At 44.3% G+C, this 19,577-nt stretch overlaps 1 protein-coding gene across 1 annotated transcript; it reads right to left on the reverse strand.

The window, feature by feature from the left end:
• Positions 1–171: 171 nt before the first annotated feature.
• Positions 172–18,688, reverse strand: LOC139381754 (pseudokinase FAM20A-like). Its single transcript, XM_071125502.1, has 11 exons — positions 17,888–18,688; positions 15,141–15,334; positions 14,903–14,953; positions 11,220–11,298; positions 11,032–11,124; positions 3,037–3,152; positions 2,679–2,859; positions 1,260–1,369; positions 1,045–1,126; positions 896–955; positions 172–731 (listed from the first exon to the last, which is right to left on the reverse strand). Exons 1-11 carry the CDS (start codon positions 18,280–18,282, stop codon positions 455–457), a joined length of 1,638 nt encoding a protein of 545 aa, XP_070981603.1. The 5' UTR covers positions 18,283–18,688; the 3' UTR covers positions 172–454.
• Positions 18,689–19,577: the final 889 nt, after the last annotated feature.

The raw sequence follows: 19,577 nt of genomic DNA on the forward strand, positions 1-19,577 counted from the left end.
GAAACGGGCTGACAAACAGACAACGAAAGAGACAGACGCATCCTGATGAGACAGACACCTGTTCAGACAGACATAAAGACAGACACCTGTTCAGGCAGACATTCAGACACTTGCGAATTGACGGAAAATTATGAAAACAGAGAGACAAAAGATACATTATTTATATATATATATATATATATTTTTTTTTTCTTCTAATTTCGGGGGAAGCCTGTTTTCCTTTGGCATCCATGAATAGACACCACTGAAAACGAGTGCAGAATGTATTACTCTGTGAGAGAGACCAGACCCTGTGCTTCCTGCTTTACAGGACAGGTTCACCTGCCATTATGATCCTCAGGCTGTCCTTAGTCTATAGTTACCTTCCCTTGCAGGACTTGGGGATACGTCCAAAATGCCACCCTAATCCTCTATTATAGTGCACTTCTCCGTTTGGATTCCTTAGTGACCTTAATTACTTCTCCTTGGGCATAGCCACTGGTTTGACAGACTCAGGCATGACGGAGGTATCAACAAAGTCTGTGGTGATCACCTGAGCCTCTCCCAGCCTGCGGACACACCTGTGGACTGTTTTCAGGACGCGCTGCAGCCGGCGGTCCAGGGCCTGCAGGTGGGGCTCAGCGAGGACCGGCTGCAGTGCGTCTCCTCTCAGGGACTCCCTCATCACGTCACTGAGCCTATAGTGGTCCTGTGAGAGGAGCTGCAGCCGCAGCAACGTGGAACGCTTTATACTGAGAGGTGAAGAGGGGCGGGAGAGGGGGAGAGAGAGTGCGGGAGAGATGGGCAGAGAGTGAGACTTGACTCGACAGTTGCCATGCCAAATGTTTTCAATTAAGGTTCAATATTGGTGTTAGTTAATCTGTATTAGTGACTAGTGTATGCTCTCCATATTTACATGCAGCACTGTGACAGTGGAGCCAGTATGGACATCTCATCATGAGAATGCTTCCCAAACCTGAAACACAGGAAGTGATGTCATCATAAGGCAACGACAAATATTCACTTGTACAATGACTGAAGTTATATAACAACTCTAGTACCCACCCTTTGGCGTTGTCAAAATGAAGAAGGAAACCTTCATCGCCAAACTTAGTGAAGATCTCATAATGGTGCCTGTCCATGTTACCTGGGGGAATGAGCCAAGAACAAATGTTCACTCACATAGGACGACAGAGAAAAGTAGAGCACTGCATAGGTAATAGGGTGTCATATGGGATGAGGACAGGGGTTAATCAGGGGTGATGGGTGGTAGTACGTACCAATGAGGAAGTCAAAGATGGCCATATCTATGATGTTGAGCAGCCTGTTCCCTGAGTTGTAGGGATACAGACGCTTTATGGTGTCACAGTAGAAGGGGTTCACCTCCCACCTGGTAGAGACAGACAGATTATAACAAGATATTATAAGATATTATAACAAGATATGAATTGTAACAAGATATGAATGTTCTGTCTGCCATATTGACTTAACTTTCAAAATGGAAATAAGATGCTCCAAAATGGAAAATGGGAAGAGATATGTAGGCCTCAGGGTTAAGGTCTCAGGGTTACGGTCTCAGGGATAAGGTGTCAGGGTTAAGGTCTCAGTGTTAAGGTCTCAGGGTTACGGTCTCAGGGATAAGGTCTCAGGGTTAAGGTCTCAGGGTTAAGGTCTCAGGTTTAAGGTCTCAGGGTTAAGGTCTCAGGGTTAAGGTCTCAGGGTTAAGGTCTCAGGTTTAAGGTCTCAGGGTTACGGTCTCAGGGATAAGGTGTCAGGGTTAAGGTCTCAGTGTTAAGGTCTCAGGGTTACGGTCTCAGGGTTAAGGTCTCAGGGATAAGGTCTCAGGGTTAAGGTCTCAGGGTTAAGGTCTCAGGTTTAAGGTCTCAGGGTTAAGGTCTCAGGGTTAAGGTGTCAGGGTTAAGGTCTCAGGGTTAAGGTCTTAGGGTTAAGGTCTCAGGTTTAAGGTCTCAGGGTTACGGTGTCAGGGTTACGGTGTCAGGGTTACGGTCTCAGGGTTACGGTGTCAGGGTTACGGTGTCAGTGTTAAGGTCTCAGGGTTAAGGTGTCAGGGTTACGGTCTCAGGGTTACGGTGTCAGGGTTAAGGTCTCAGGGTTAAGGTGTCAGGGTTAAGGTGTCAGGGTTAAGGTCTCAGGGTTACGGTGTCAGGGTTAAGGTGTCAGGGTTAAGGTCTCAGGGTTAAGGTCTCAGGGTTACGGTCTCAGGGTTAAGGTGTCAGGGTTACGGTCTCAGGGTTAAGGTCTCAGGGTTACGGTGTCAGGGTTAAGGTCTCAGGGTTAAGGTCTCAGCGTTAAGGTCTCAGGGTTACGGTGTCAGGGTTAAGGTCTCAGGGTTACGGTGTCAGGGTTAAGGTGTCAGGGTTAAGGTGTCAGGGTTAAGGTCTCAGGGTTACGGTCTCAGGGTTAAGGTGTCAGGGTTAAGGTGTCAGGGTTAAGGTGTCAGGGTTAAGGTCTCAGGGTTACGGTCTCAGGGTTAAGGTGTCAGGGTTACGGTCTCAGGGTTAAGGTCTCAGGGTTACGGTGTCAGGGTTAAGGTCTCAGGGTTAAGGTCTCAGCGTTAAGGTGTCAGGGTTAAGGTGTCAGGGTTACGGTCTCAGGGTTAAGGTCTCAGGGTTAAGGTCTCAGCGTTAAGGTGTCAGGGTTAGGGTCTCAGGTCTCATGGTTAAGGGTTGTATGCTTACTCCTCCCTGCCAGTGAAGGTGTATGATCGTATCCACGGGTTGGGGATGGAGATACGAGGGGCGATGCTGAGACCGGGGAGGTAGGCTGACATAGAGCCCTCCAGCAGGTCAGGGCTCCCACACACTGCATACTCAGTCTTACACACGTACAGACACTTGGCAAAGAAACATGTGTTGTTTGCTGTTTGAAAGAGAATAGACATAGATATAGATTGGTTTAAACCAGCAGTACACCGATTTCATCATTGTCTTTTAATCATAGACTGATTATTTAAGACCTAGGTTGCAGTGTAATGCCTACCTGAAGGGGTAATGCCTACCTGAAGGGGTAATGCCTACCTGAAGGGGTAATGCCTACCTGGAGAAGTAAAGAACACACTCCTTAGGTCCTCGTTGTGAGTGGTCAGGAGAATCTCCCCCGTCACGTTCACCAGCCTGCCCACCACCGGCGGTACCCTCCGGAAGTCCAGGATTCTAGAAGAGAGAAAGACAAGAGTTCCATTCTGATGAACACAAACTCATACATCTTCTACGACTCACAGTTCTAGAAGAAAGAGTTCCATTCTGAACAGAACACACAATATAAAGTCAGATGAACTCCTGCAATCTCTCACCTCAGTTGACACACACAAAGTCACAGGAAATTAATTAAACTTGAATTATTTGTATACATAATAGCAGCTATGTGATTGTCTCTGTTCTCCGCTGTGTAATCTAGCAGGTGTTGACGTGTAGCAACAGCCACTTGCCCCAGGGCCATATTGACAGTCTGACAGGCCTGTGTGTCTCAATAACAGTCATCAGTCAGTATCTGAGGCTGGATAAAGAGATGTTATTGAGGTGCTGTCTTGGCTGGCATATCTCACCTGCTGATTGGATCTGATAATGATAAGGCCTCTGGCACAACACAGAGACAGAGAGATAGAGACAGATACACAGCACAGAGACACAGTACAGAGACACAGACACAGAGACAAAGAGACAGATACACAGCACAGAGACACAGTACAGAGACACAGAGACAGAGAGACACAGACACAGAGACAAAGACACAGATACACAGCACAGAGACACAGTACAGAGACACAGAGACACAGAGACACAGAGACAGCACAGTGACACAGACACAGAGACAGAGAGCAAGATACACAGAGACACAGCGACAGAGACAGAGACACAGCACAGAGACACGGAGACACAGCACACAGACACAGAGACACAGAAACACAGAGACGCAGTGACATAGACATGGAGACACAGCACACAGACACAGAGATACAGAGATACAGTGACAGAGACACAGAGACAGAGACACAGCACAAAGACACAGCATAGAGACACAGCGACACAGCAAATAGGGACACAGAGACACAGACACACATACACAGAGACACAGCACACAGACACAGAGACTCAGCACAGAGACACAGCACACAGACACAGAGACACAGCACAGAGACACAGAGACACAACACACAGACACAGAGACACAGAGACACAACACACAGACACAGAGACTCAGCACAGAGACACAGAGATACAGAGACTCAACACACAGACAGAGACTCAGCACAGAGACACAGAGACACAACACACAGACACAGAGACACAGACTGTGGTGGGAACACACAGATGAACCAGACATTATCAGTGCTAGACAGTACTGTAGTGTAGAGCCATGGTGTTCAATGAAGGAATGACAACAGAGCATGTACTCTTTGCTTTTCTTCTCTTCTTTTCCACTTCATTCAAATGTGAATTTACAAAACTATATATTGTGAGGTAAAAATGTATTTAATATAATAACTTAACTTACAGTACCAGTCAAAAGTTTGGACACACCTACTCATTCAAGGGTTTTTCTTTATTTTTACTATTTTCTACATTGTAGAATAATAGTGAAGACATCAAAACTATGAAATAATACATATGGAATCATATGCCATCCCATCTGGTTTGCGCTTAAGTGAGACTATAATTCGTTTTTCAACAGGACAATGACCCAAAACACACCTCCAGGCTGTGTAAGGGCTATTTAACCAAGAAGGAGAGTGATGGAGTGCTGTATCAGATGACCTGGCCTTCACAATCACCCAACTTCAACCCAATTGAGATGGTTTGGGATGAGAGGGACCGCAGAGTGAAGGAAAAGCAGTGCTCAGCATATGTGGGAACTCCTTCAAGAATGTTGGAAAAACATTCCAGGTGAAGCTGGTTGAGAGAATGCCAAGAGTGTGCAAAGCTGTCATCAATGGGTGGCTACTTTGAAGAATCTCAAATATAAAATATATTTAGATTTTTTAACACTTTTTTTGGTTACTACATGATTCCATGTGGTATATCATAGTTTTGATGTCTTCACTATTATTCTAAAATGTAGAAAATAGTAAAAATAAAGAACAACCCTTGAATGAGTAGGTGTGTCCAAAACTTTGACTGGTACTGTACTTGAGCTTTATTTGTGTTTTTTAGCCTACACCCAGTTACACCCTTCCATGCTGTTGTTTTGTCTCAAGGTATAACAACCCCATTGACTTGCTGTCTTGTTTGATTTTGGGTTGACAAGCTGTGACTCTAATGACTGTATTTGACTGATGACTCACTTGAGTTAATGTGTAGTAACCTGGAGGCATGGAGGTTAGAGAGACTTTACAGTAGACATCCGTAATTACACCTGTGTGTGTGGAAATGAAATGCCTTGCTGGGGAAGGACACATGTTGAAATAGTGGAGAGACCATAATCTCCCAAGGAAACTACCGTTCAGAAACTCAGCGATGTAGGTACAAGTTTCAGGCTTTGTTTGTTGGGAGACCACTTGGAGATACAGTATGAGATACAGCATGAGATACAGCATGAGATAGAGTATGAGATACAGCATGAGATACAGTATGAGGTACAGTATGATATACAGCATGATATAGAAAATTAGATAGAAAATGAGATACAGTGTGAGATACAGTATGAGCTTTAGCATGAGAAATAGCATGAGATACAGTATGAGATATAGCATGCGATATAGCATGAGATACAGTGTGAGATACAGTATGAGATATAGCATGAGATATAGCATGAGATACAGTATGAGATACCGTATCAGATACCGTATGAGATAGAACATGAGATAGAGCATGAGATACAGTATGAGATAGAACATGAGATAGAGTATGAGATACAGCATGAGATACAGTATGAGATATGATATGAGTTACAGTATGAGATAGAACATGAGATACAGTATGAGATACAGTATGAAATAGAACATCAGATAAAGTATGAGATACAGTATGAGATAGAACATGAGATACATTATGAGATACAGTATGAGATACAGTATGAGATACAGTACGGGATACAGCATGAGATACAGTATGAGATATAGCATGAGATAGAGTATGAGATACAGCATGAGATACAGTATGAGATATGATATGAGTTACAGTATGAGATAGAACATGAGATACAGTATGAGATACAGTATGAAATAGAACATCAGATAAAGTATGAGATACAGTATGAGATAGAACATGAGATACATTATGAGATACAGTATGAGATACAGTATGAGATACCATATGAGATACAGCATGAGATGCAGTATGAGCTACAGAATGAGATACAGTATGAGATAGAACACGAGATACAGTATGAGATACAGTATGAGATACAGCATAAGATACAGTATGAGATATCGTATGAGATACAGTATGAGATAGAACATTAGATAAAGTATGAGATACAGTATGCGATACAGCATGAGATAGAACATGAGATACAGCATGAGATATAGTATGAGATACAGTATGAGATAGAACATGAGATACAGTATGAGATACAGTATGAGATACAGTATGAGAAACAGCATGAGATACAGTATCAGATACAGTATGAGGTAGAACATGAGATACAGCATGAGATATAGTATGAGATATAGCATGAGATAGAGTATGAGATACAGCATGAGATACAGTATGAGATACAGCATGAGATACAGTATGAGATACAGCATGAGATACAGCATGAGGTACAGCATGAGATTCAGCATGAGATACAGTATGAGATACAGCATGATATAGAAAATGAGATACAGTATGAGAAACAGCATGATATAGAAAATGAGATGTAGTATGACATAGAACATGAGATACAGTATGAGATAGAACATGAGATACAGAATGAGATACATCATGAGATACAGTATGAGATAGAACATGAGATACAGAATGAGATACAGTATGAGATACAGAATTAGATACATTATGAGATAGAACATGAGATACAGTATGAGATACAGTATGAGATACAGTATGAGATACCATATGAGATACAGCATGAGATGCAGTATGAGATACAGAATGAGATACAGTATGAGATAGAACACGAGATACAGTATGAGATACAGTATGAGATACAGCATGAGATACAGTATGAGATACCGTATGAGATACAGTATGAGATAGAACATTAGATAAAGTATGAGATACAGTATGCGATACAGCATGAGATAGAACATGAGATACAGCATGAGATATAGTATGAGATACAGTATGAGATAGAACATGAGATACAGTATGTGGTACAGTATGAGATACAATATGAGAAACAGCATGAGATACAGTATCAGATACAGTATGAGGTAGAACATGAGATACAGCATGAGATATAGTATGAGATACAGAATTAGATACATTATGAGATACAGCATGGGATATAGAATGAGATACAGTATGAGATACAATATGATATAGAACATGAGATAGAACATGAGATACAGCATGAGATATAGTATGAGATACAGTATGAGATAGAACATGAGATACAGTATGAGATACAGTATGAGAAACAGCAGGAGATACAGTATGAGATACAGTATGAGATACCATATGAGATACAGTATGAGATACAGTATTAGATACAGCATGAGATACAGTATGAGATACCGTATGAGATACAGTATGAGATAGAACATTAGATAAAGTATGAGATACAGTATGAGATACAGCATGAGATAGAACATGAGATACAGCATGAGATATAGTATGAGATACAGTATGAGATAGAACATGAGATACAGTATGAGATACAGTATGAGATACAGTATGAGAAACAGCATGAGATACAGTATCAGATACAGTATGAGGTAGAACATGAGATACAGCATGAGATATAGTATGAGATACAGCATGAGATACAGTATGAGATACAGCATGAGATACAGTATGAGATACAGCATGAGATACAGTATGAGATACAGCATGAGATACAGTATGAGGTACAGTATGAGATAGAACATGAGATAGAACATGAGATACAGCATGAGATATAGTATGAGATACAGTATGAGATAGAACATGAGATACAGTATGAGATACAGTATGAGATACAGTATGAGATACAGCATGAGATACAGTATGAGATACCGTATGAGATACAGTATGAGATAGAACATTAGATAAAGTATGAGATACAGTATGAGATACAGCATGAGATAGAACATGAGATACAGCATGAGATATAATATGAGATACAGTATGAGATATAACATGAGATACAGTATGAGATACAGTATGAGATACAGTCTGAGAAACAGCATGAGATACAGTATCAGATACAGTATGAGGTAGAACATGAGATACAGCATGAGATATAGTATGAGATACAGCATGAGATACAGTATGAGATACAGCATGAGATACAGCATGAGATACAGTATGAGATACAGCATGAGATACATTATGAGGTACAGCATGAGATTCAGCATGAGATACAGTATGAGATACAGCATGATATAGAAAATGAGATACAGTATGAGAAACAGCATGATATAGAAAATGAGATGTAGTATGACATAGAACATGAGATACAGTATGAGATAGAACATGAGATACATCATGAGATACAGTATGAGATAGAACATGAGATACAGAATGAGATACAGTATGAGATACAGAATTAGATACATTATGAGATACAGCATGGGATATAGAATGAGATACAGTATGAGATACAGTATGAGATAGAACATGAGATAGAACATGAGATAGAACATGAGATACAGCATGAGATATAGTATGAGATACAGTATGAGATAGAACATGAGATACAGTATGAGATACAGCATGAGATACAGTATGAGATACAGCATGAGATACAGTATGAGATACCGTATGAGATACAGTATGAGATAGAACATTAGATAAAGTATGAGATACAGTATGAGATACAGCATGAGATAGAACATGAGATACAGCATGAGATATAGTATGAGATACAGTATGAGATATAACATGAGATACAGTATGAGATACAGTATGAGAAACAGCATGAGATACAGTATGAGATACCGTATGAGATACAGTATGAGATAGAACATTAGATAAAGTATGAGATACAGTATGAGATACAGCATGAGATAGAACATGAGATACAGCATGAGATATAATATGAGATACAGTATGAGATATAACATGAGATACAGTATGAGATACAGTATGAGATACAGTATGAGAAACAGCATGAGATACAGTATCAGATACAGTATGAGGTAGAACATGAGATACAGCATGAGATATAGTATGAGATACAGCATGAGATACAGTATGAGATACAGCATGAGATACAGCATGAGATACAGTATGAGATACAGCATGAGATACATTATGAGGTACAGCATGAGATTCAGCATGAGATACAGTATGAGATACAGCATGATATAGAAAATGAGATACAGTATGAGAAACAGCATGATATAGAAAATGAGATGTAGTATGACATAGAACATGAGATACAGTATGAGATAGAACATGAGATACATCATGAGATACAGTATGAGATAGAACATGAGATACAGAATGAGATACAGTATGAGATACAGAATTAGATACATTATGAGATACAGCATGGGATATAGAATGAGATACAGTATGAGATACAGTATGAGATAGAACATGAGATAGAACATGAGATAGAACATGAAATACAGCATGAGATATAGTATGAGATACAGTATGAGATAGAACATGAGATACAGTATGAGATACAGTATGAGATACAGTATGAGATACAGCATGAGATACAGCATGAGATACCGTATGAGATACCGTATGAGATACAGTATGAGATAGAACATTAGATAAAGTATGAGATACAGTATGAGATACAGCATGAGATAGAACATGAGATACAGCATGAGATATAGTATGAGATACAGTATGAGATATAACATGAGATACAGTATGAGATACAGTATGAGAAACAGCATGAGATACAGTATAAGATACAGTATGAGGTAGAACATGAGATACAGCATGAGATATAGTATGAGATACAGCATGAGATACAGTATGAGATACAGCATGAGATACAGTATGAGATACAGCATGAGATACAGTATGAGATACAGCATGAGATACAGTATGAGGTACAGCATGAGATACAGTATGAGATACAGCATGATATAGAAAATGAGATACAGTATGAGAAACAGCATGATATAGAAAATGAGATGTAGTATGACATAGAACATGAGATACAGTATGAGATAGAACATGAGATACAGAATGAGATACATCATGATATACAGTATGAGATAGAACATGAGATACAGAATGAGATACAGTATGAGATACAGCATTAGATACATTATGAGATACAGCATGGGATATAGAATGAGATACAGTATGAGATACAGTATGAGATAGAACATGAGATAGAACATGAGATACAGCATGAGATATAGTATGAGATACAGTATGAGATAGAACATGAGATACAGTATGAGATACAGTATGAGGTACAGTATGAGAAACAGCATGAGATACAGTATGAGATACAGTATGAGATACCATATGAGATACAGCATGAGATGCAGTATGAGATACAGAATGAGATACAGTATGAGATAGAACACGAGATACAGTATGAGATACAGTATGAGATACAGCATGAGATACAGTATGAGATACCGTATGAGATACAGTATGAGATAGAACATTAGATAAAGTATGAGATACAGCATGAGATACAGCATGAGATAGAACATGAGATACAGCATGAGATATAGTATGAGATACAGTATGAGATAGAACATGAGATACAGTATGAGATACAGTATGAGATACAGTATGAGATAGAACATGAGATATAGTATGAGATGCATCATGAGATACAGTATGAGATACGGTATGAGATACAGTATGAGATAGAACTTGAGATACAGTATGACATACAGTATGAGATACAGTAGTGGATACAGTAGGAGATACAGTAGTGGATACAGCATGAGAGGGGAAGATAAAGGTTTAGTCATTAGTCAATATTAATTAGTCAATGGAGAGTACATGTTTTCAAGTTTACCTGTCCAGGTGAAAAGCAGCAATCTCAGCATTGTGTCTCTGGAAGTCGACAAAGTAGAACACATCACCAGGAGTCTCCTGGTCTCTCTGCTGTCTGAGGAACAAATGATTCATAGAATTACAGTACTTTTCAAAATATCACTACAAACCAGAGCACTCCCCCTGATTGATTTCCCTAGAAACATTCACCTCATGGGTTTGAACATGGCCTTGCCAAAGTTCTGCATCTTCAGGGCCAGCTTGAGGTGGTGTCCACTGGGCTTTACCACTGAGAGAGAGAGAGAGAGAGAGAGAGAGAGAGAGAGAAAGAGAGAGAGAGAAAGAGAGAGAGAGAGAGAGAGAGAGAGAGAGAGAGAGAGAGAGAGAGAGAGAGAGAGAGAAAAGAAAGAAAGATAGAAAGAAAGAAAGAAAGAAAGAAAGAAAGAAAGAAAGAAAGAGAGAGAGAGAGAGGAAGAGAGAGAGAGAGAGAGGAAGAGAGAGAGAGTTCTCGGCTGTTCTCAGACTGCTGTGTCTCTCTCAGCTGCTCTCAGAATGCTGTGTCTCTCTCAAACTGCTGTGTCTCTCTCAGCTGCCCTCACACTGCTGTGTCTCTCTCAGCTGCTCTCAGACTGCTGTGTCTCTCTCAGCTGCCCTCAGACTGCTGTGTTTCTCTCGGCTGTTCTCAGACTGCTGTGTCTCTCTCAGCTGCTCTCAGACTGCTGTGTCTCTCTCAGCTGCTCTCAGACTGCTGTGTCTCTCTCAGCTGCTCTCAGACTGCTGTGTCTCTCTCAGCTGCTCTCAGACTGCTGTGTCTCTCTCAGCTGCTCTCAGACTACTGTGTCTCTCTCGGCTGCTCTCAGACTGCTGTGTCTATCTCAGCTGCTCTCAGTCTGCTGTGGCTCTCTCAGCTGCTCTGACTGCTGTGTCTCTCAGCTGCTCTCAGACTGCTGTGTCTCTCTCGGCTGCTCTCAGACTGCTGTGTCTCTCTTGGCTGCTCTCAGACTGCTGTGTCTCTCTCGGCTGCTCTCAGACTGCTGTGTCTCTCTCAGACTGCTGTGTCTCTCTCAGCTGCTCTCAGACTGCTGTGTCTCTCTCGGCTGCTCTTAGACTGCTGTGTCTCTCTCGGCTGCTCTTAGACTGCTGTGTCTCTCTCGGCTGCTCTCAGACTGCTGTGTCTCTCTCAGACTGCTGTGTCTCTCTTAGACTGCTGTGTCTCTCTCCGACTGCTGTGTCTCTCTCGGCTGCTCTCAGACTGCTGTGTCTCTCTCAGACTGCTGTGTCTCTCTCGGCTGCTCTCAGACTACTGTGTCTCTCTCATTTGCTCTCAGACTGCTGTGTCTCTCTCAGCTGCCCTCAGACTGCTGTGTCTCTCTCGGCTCCTCTCAGACTGCTGTGTCTCTCTCAGCTGCTCTCAGACTGCTCTGTCTCTCTCAGCTGCTCTCAGACTGCTGTGTCTCTCTCAGCTGCTCTCAGACTGCTGTGTCTCTCTCAGCTGCTCTCAGACTACTGTGTCTCTCTCGGCTGCTCTCAGACTGCTGTGTCTCTCTCAGCTGCTCTCAGACTGCTGTGTCTCTCTCAGCTGCTCTCAGACTGCTCTGTCTCTCTCAGCTGCTCTCAGACTGCTGTGTCTCTCTCAGCTGCTCTCAGACTGCTGTGTCTCTCTCAGCTGCTCTCAGACTACTGTGTCTCTCTCGGCTGCTCTCAGACTGCTGTGTCTCTCTCAGCTGCTCTCAGACTGCTGTGTCTCTCTCAGCTGCCCTCAGACTGCTGTGTCTCTCTCAGCTGCTCTCAGACTGCTGTGGCTCTCTCAGCTGCTCTGACTGCTGTGTCTCTCAGCTGCTCTCAGACTGCTGTGTCTCTCTCGGCTGCTCTCAGACTGCTGTGTCTCTCTTGGCTGCTCTCAGACTGCTGTGTCTCTCTCGGCTGCTCTCAGACTGCTGTGTCTCTCTCAGCTGCTCTCAGACTGCTGTGTCTCTCTCGGCTGCTCTTAGACTGCTGTGTCTCTCTCGGCTGCTCTTAGACTGCTGTGTCTCTCTCGGCTGCTCTCAGACTGCTGTGTCTCTCTCAGACTGCTGTGTCTCTCTTAGACTGCTGTGTCTCTCTCCGACTGCTGTGTCTCTCTCGGCTGCTCTCAGACTGCTGTGTCTCTCTCAGACTGCTGTGTCTCTCTCAGACTGCTGTGTCTCTCTCGGCTGCTCTCAGACTACTGTGTCTCTCTCATTTGCTCTCAGACTGCTGTGTCTCTCTCAGCTGCCCTCAGACTGCTGTGTCTCTCTCGGCTCCTCTCAGACTGCTGTGTCTCTCTCAGCTGCTCTCAGACTGCTCTGTCTCTCTCAGCTGCACTCAGACTGCTGTGTCTCTCTCAGCTGCTCTCAGACTGCTGTGTCTCTCCCAGACTGCTGTGTCTCTCTCAGATTGCTGTGTCTCTCTTAGACTGCTGTGTCTCTCTCAGACTGCTGTGTCTCTCTCAGCTGCTCTCAGAATGCCTTCTTGGCCAACCTTAGCTAGTTATAAAAACCTATCCAAAAAACACATAGTTGGTTTGGAATCTGACCCAAGTTAATTTTGAAGTTCCAATCCTTGTGGTTTATTGTTGACTCTGTTCAATATTATTTTCCCTGCTCTACATCTGTTTCTGCCTGGACCTAGTCCCAATGATAAGGCCAGATGGAGGACTACCTTCAGCAGGGTTTCTTTATGTCTGGGTACTCAGCATGCTGCGTCACAGAGCAAAGCTAACCAGTATTCATAAAGACACACGCTTCTCCTCCTGATTCCAGCTGATTCAGCTTAGTCTTCTGAAGTTGTATCTTATTCGTTGTTTACAATCTCTCTCTGCTGTGTTTAACTGGAGGGGAATCAAACAGACACAAACAAGCTTTGAAGAGCAAAGGGCACACTGTTGCTTTTCAGCCGTTCAAGAAGAATTGGTTGAAAAAGCCATGTACGAATAAAAGTAGGACGGAGGAACAGAGGATTTGTGTGTGTTGTTGCTGAGGTTGGAGCCACCAGTGTGTGTGCGTTGTCGCTGAGGTTGGAGCCACCAGTGTGTGTGTGTTGTTACTGAGGTTGGAACCACCAGTGTGTGTGTGTTGTTGCTGAGGTTGGAGCCACCAGTGTGTGTGTGTTGTTGCTGAGGTTGGAGCCACCAGTGTGTGTGTGTGTTGTTGCTGAGGTTGGAGCCACCAGTGTGTGTGTGTGTTGTCGCTGAGGTTGGAGCCACCAGTGTGTGTGTGCTGTTGCTGAGGTTGGAGCCACCAGTGTGTGTGTGTTGTTGCTGAGGTTGGAGCCACCAGTGTGTGTGTGTGTTGTTGCTGAGGTTGGAACCACCAGTGTGTTTTCAGGGAGTGTGGTTGAAGGAGCTACAAATCTTAGAATGCAGCCGGTCGCTGTTAGGCGAGATTGGTTGGTCTGTCTGTCTGTCTGTCTGTCTGTCTGTCTGTCTGACTGACTGACTGACTGTCTGCTGTGGCATCACCACACTCCTACTCTCTGAGATAAAGCTTTTTAAAGAACACTCTGCCTTTGACCTAAATGAGTCTGTCTCTGCCTCCAGGGATGTGACTTATGAAGTTCTGGAGATGCTACTTTATGGGCCTTGGATGAAAACCAAAGTCTTGTCAGTGGTGCAACAGGGTGTTCGGCTCTGATAGCACGACTGAGCACCGAAGGATATAACAGGGAGAAAGAAACTACAAAAGAACCAGTCATGAAGAGGACTGTGTCAACTGATTCTCTTTCCTCTCATGTCTCTCCCTGTTCTCCTCAAAACAACCATTGACATGCCAAAGCATAATAGAACACGTTTTAAAAGGAATGTATGTTCGAACACAAAACACACAAATCATGCAGACACAGAACAGTGCAGGTATGTTGACATGACAGGACCTTACCTTGGGTACAGTCACATGCTCCTTTGAGGGCCTTTTCATCTTGAGTGTAATCTGCATAAAGACATTTCTGCAATGAATACCTATAACAATTATATAAATGGTTAATTATTAAAGCACAAGGTCCTATAGCACCTACATGCACTGTTGACGGTGACTTTAATGCTCATATGAATTGTTATAACACTCATATGAATACCACTTATATGAATGGTTATAACTCCCATAAGACAGGTCCTACCTGCGCTGATGACAGTGGTGGCCTGCATGTCTTGCAGCAGGCGGGTAATGGCGGGGTCATCACGGGCGTACAGGGCATAGCGGTTGATACCAAGGTGGAACTTCAGCCAGCTGGCCTCAGGGTCAAAGGTCACCTGGTGTTCCAGCATTGTCACGTTGAGGGCTGCTGCAGCCTCACTGTACAGCTTCATATGCCTAAGGGAAAGACGTTGGGGGAGAGAGAGAGGGAGAGGGAGAGCGTGGGAGTGGGGTTAGGGTTATGCATAGCCTTGCCCTTGCTGTACAACATCATATTGTATGCCTGAGGGGGAAAGAAAGGTGGTCAAAACTAGGTCATGGTTAGGGTACGCCAAACTAGTTGTCCTTGAAAACCTGCGATACGCACTGTGAAACTCATACAGTATCAAATCAAATCCAACTCCCACGGTCAGGGCAACTGTTGCTTCACAGGACCAACAATCATCCAAACTAGCATATTTCCACAGAGGAGAACAGACTGAGAGGAGAACAGACAGAGAGGAGAACAGACAGAGGGAGAACTGACTGAGAGGAGAACAAACAGAGAGGAGAACAGACTGAGAGGAGAACAGACTGAGAGGGAGAACAGACTGAGAGGAGAACAGACTGAGAGGAGAACAGACTGAGAGGGAGAACAGAGTGAGAGGAGAACAGACTGAGAGGAGAACAGACTGAGAGGAGAACAGACTGAGAGGAGAACAGACTGAGAGGAGAACAGATTGAGAGGAGAACAGACTGAGAGGGAGAACAGACTGAGAGGAGAACAGACTGAGAGGAGAACAGACAGAGGGAGAACAGACTGAGAGGAGAACAAACAGAGAGGAGAACAAACAGAGAGGAGAACAGACTGAGAGGAGAACAGACTGAGAGGGAGAACAGACTGAGAGGAGAACAGACTGAGAGGGAGAACAGACTGAGAGGAGAACAGACTGAGAGGAGAACAGACTGAGAGGGAGAACAGACTGAGAGGAGAACAGACTGAGAGGGAGAACAGAGTGAGAGGAGAACAGACTGAGAGGAGAACAGACTGAGAGGAGAACAGACTGAGAGGAGAACAGACTGAGAGGAGAACAGACTGAGAGGGAGAACAGACTGAGAGGAGAACAGACTGAGAGGGAGAACAGAGTGAGAGGAGAACAGACTGAGAGGAGAACAGACTGAGAGGAGAACAGACTGAGAGGAGAACAGACTGAGAGGAGAACAGACTGAGAGGGAGAACAGACTGAGAGGAGAACAGACTGAGAGGGAGAACAGAGTGAGAGGAGAACAGACTGAGAGGAGAACAGACTGAGAGGGAGAACAGACTGAGAGGAGAACGGACTGAGAGGGAGAACAGGCTGAGAGGAGAACAGATTGAGAGGACAACAGACTGAGAGGGAGAACAGGCTGAGAGGAGAACAGATTGAGAGGAGAACAGACTGAGAGGAGAACAGTCAAAGAGAAATGCAGAGAATTCTCTGAGGAAAACATTTGTAGTGGCAAAGTCTACACACCACCTCCCTCTTGGACTCTCTGACTCCCTGTCGGAGCTTCCAAGCTGTTCGCCCTCCCTTAGGAATCTCCCTTCCTTCCTCTCCTCCTCTCCTGACACTTCTGTATACATATCCCCACAGAAACGGTATGGGCAGGAATCACTCCTGATCCGAAGCAAACATTCAGACCATTGAGGAGGCTGGGGAAGCATGTTGCATTGTTGCACTGTTGTGCCAGTTTTGACTGCGGTGAGTGGGAGGGTTGGTTGTTTCACTGTGTTTAAGGATCATCAGCTGTTGTGGTCAGATGATAGGAGGGGTCGTCAAAGCAAGTGTATTCATTCAGAGTATTCCTGACCCAACTGGCCCACAGTGACATGTCTGTGTAATCAGGAAGGCTGACCACAGACCACAACCAAATACCACAAACCCACAGACCAGGGAGCAAGCAGCTAGCTGCACAACCACCTCGCCCTCCTCTTTCAGTGCTCTTGATTCAGACTATGATAATGTATGCCACACACATGCACCATAACCGTAATGGTTGACCTGGAAGGTCTACAGTATACTATAACTGCCTATTTTCAGCGTCCAGATGAAGCAGTCCAAACTGTCCCCAGAAGTCCCCCTAAAAACCATCCATCCTCTCACTAAGTGCATTTCTCTTCTGTTAACAAGCTGCTGCAAGACACTCCCACTAAGCCCAAGAGTAACCATTGTTATGTGCATATTTAAAACACAGCTAAGGGGGAGAAATCTTCTCTCTTCATATTTCTTGTGTTTTTCCACCATTGGAGCCCAAACAGGATTTCTCTGAGAGGAATGCCCTGTGATTGACAGGGTTAAACAGGAGCGAAGACAGCTATAGTCTGTTCAGCTCTTACTGGTTTAAAGGGTTTGATCGGGTTTCAGGATCTTGTTTGCCTAGCACAGGGAGATCCAGACATAGGCTCTCAATGACGTGAGTGTTGCTACCAGCCCTCCATTAAATGCTGTTTATGACATCGACTTTAGAGACAGTTTATAGGATTAGTCTTTATGGGAAAATTGCCGAAGAGAAAAAGTGTTGAGTTATTGACGTGCCTGTGCGTGTGTGTGTCTCTGCATGTGTCAGGGATCCACAGCCGTCGTGTCAGTGACCCTACCCCTCCACCACAGCCAAGCCACAGTAGGGAAAATGTCTAGTCCCACCAAACTAAATCAGAACCATAAAACATTGAGAAAGGTCTAAACTCTGGTCTCTGTGTACTGTACTCACCTTTCCCAGCGCGAGACCTTCCTCCTGTAATACTCCATTAGCTCTTCAGACTGCATCAGCCTCTCTTCCAGCCCCAGCTCCGGTGTCTGAATGTTATACAGGGGGTGAGCAAACAGCCTCCCCAGCTTCGAGCCCCAATCTGTGGGGTCGTCCGTAGCTCCGACCCCCTTACCCTGGAGGTCTATGGAGGTGATGTTGGAGAACCAGGGGATAGTGAGGCCACTGTACCCAGCAAGGGTGAAGTTAGTCCCCCTGGAGGAGGGACAGAGGCAGGCTCCATTCCCTGGTCCTGGTTGTCTTTGGCGGAGCTTGGGGAGCAGGACGAAGTAGAGGTCAGCGGTGAAAATGGCTGTGAGGGTCACAGCCAGGAGCAGACGATCTCTTCTCATCATCATACTGGGAGGATGGAAGAGTGAGGAGACAGAGAGAGAGAGATGGAGGGGAGAGACAGAGAAATACAGGGAGATGGAGGGGAGAGACAGAGAGAGACCAGAGAGAATGATGGAGGGGAGAGACAAAGGTCAGATCCGGGTCTCTATCTGTATGTAATCTTCCTGGATGAAGGCGGTCAAAGCCCCAAACGTGTTGGACACAGTCAATGTCCCAGGTTCCAGGTGCTTGTTCTGGCTCAGACCAGATGAGAGACTGTGTTGCTCACGCCAAGTGATAAGTTGCAATGTGGCTCCAAGCAGAGGTCCACTTGGCTTTGTTAAGAGAGTGTGTGTCCACCTCTTGTCAAAGCAGTATGTAGAGTGCAGTTCAGTTAACGTCTGTCTTCCTGGTCTTGCTCTGATGATGTGTGTGTATTTGTTGCACGCTGTAAGTGGGAGGTTGCAGGTCTAAGTCCAGTGTGTGTGTATGTGTGTGAATATCCTGGCTGCCTTTCGTCCTCCTGAACACATTCCTCTTGATCTGGAACTGGCTCTGGCGAACAGTGTTCTCTGAGCAAAGAAATCTGAGTGCGTGTTTGTGTTTGGTGTGTTTCTGTCAACAGATTTACAAGTGTTTGTGCATGTGTCTGAGTTGGTCTCTTTGTATGTGTGTGTGGTGTATGTGTGGTGTGTGTGTGTGTGGTGTATGTGTGGTGTGTGTGTGTGTGGTGTATGTGTGGTGTATGTGTGTGTGGTGTATGTGTGGTGTGTATGTGTGTGGTGTGTGTGCTAGGTAATCCTTCTCATTGTAATTGCCTTGTTTCTGGTCATGTCTTCTGTTCTCAACACCCTCTCAACAAGCTCTCAACACTCCCTCTCAACAACCACTCAACACCCTCCCAACAACCTCTCAACACCCCCTCAACAACCTCTCAACAGCCCCTTAACACCCCTCAACAACCTCTCAACACCCTCTCAACAACCTCTCAACACCCCCCCCCCCCCCAAGAACCTCTCACCACCCCTCAACAACCTCTCAACAGCCCCTTAACACCCCTCAACAACCTCTCAACACCCCCTCAACAACCTCTCAACCCCTCCCCCCCCCAAGAACCTCTCACCACCCCTCAACAACCTCTTCACACCCTCTCAACAGTCCCTCAACAACCTGTTCACACCCTCTCAACAGCCCCTCAACAACCTCTCAACACCCCCTCAAAAACCTCTCAACACCCCCTCAACAACCTCTTAACACCCCCTCAACAACCTCTCAACACCCTCTCTTTTTCTTTCTTCTCCTCCATCTCTCTCTTCATCTC

This window comes from Oncorhynchus clarkii, chromosome 23 (genome assembly GCF_045791955.1).
Source record: "Oncorhynchus clarkii lewisi isolate Uvic-CL-2024 chromosome 23, UVic_Ocla_1.0, whole genome shotgun sequence".
Lineage (NCBI taxonomy): Eukaryota > Metazoa > Chordata > Actinopteri > Salmoniformes > Salmonidae > Oncorhynchus > Oncorhynchus clarkii.

Coding starts and splice junctions, on each gene's coding strand:
- LOC139381754 (XM_071125502.1), bottom strand. CDS start 18,282: ATGATGATGAGAAGAGATCGTCTGCTCCTGGCTGTGACCCTCACAGCC. Junction 11,125..11,219: donor GCCATGTTCAAACCCATGAG/GTGAATGTTTCT, acceptor TTTGTTCCTCAG/ACAGCAGAGAGACCAGGAGA. Junction 3,153..11,031: donor GCTGCTTTTCACCTGGACAG/GTAAACTTGAAA, acceptor TCTCTCTTCTAG/AATCCTGGACTTCCGGAGGG.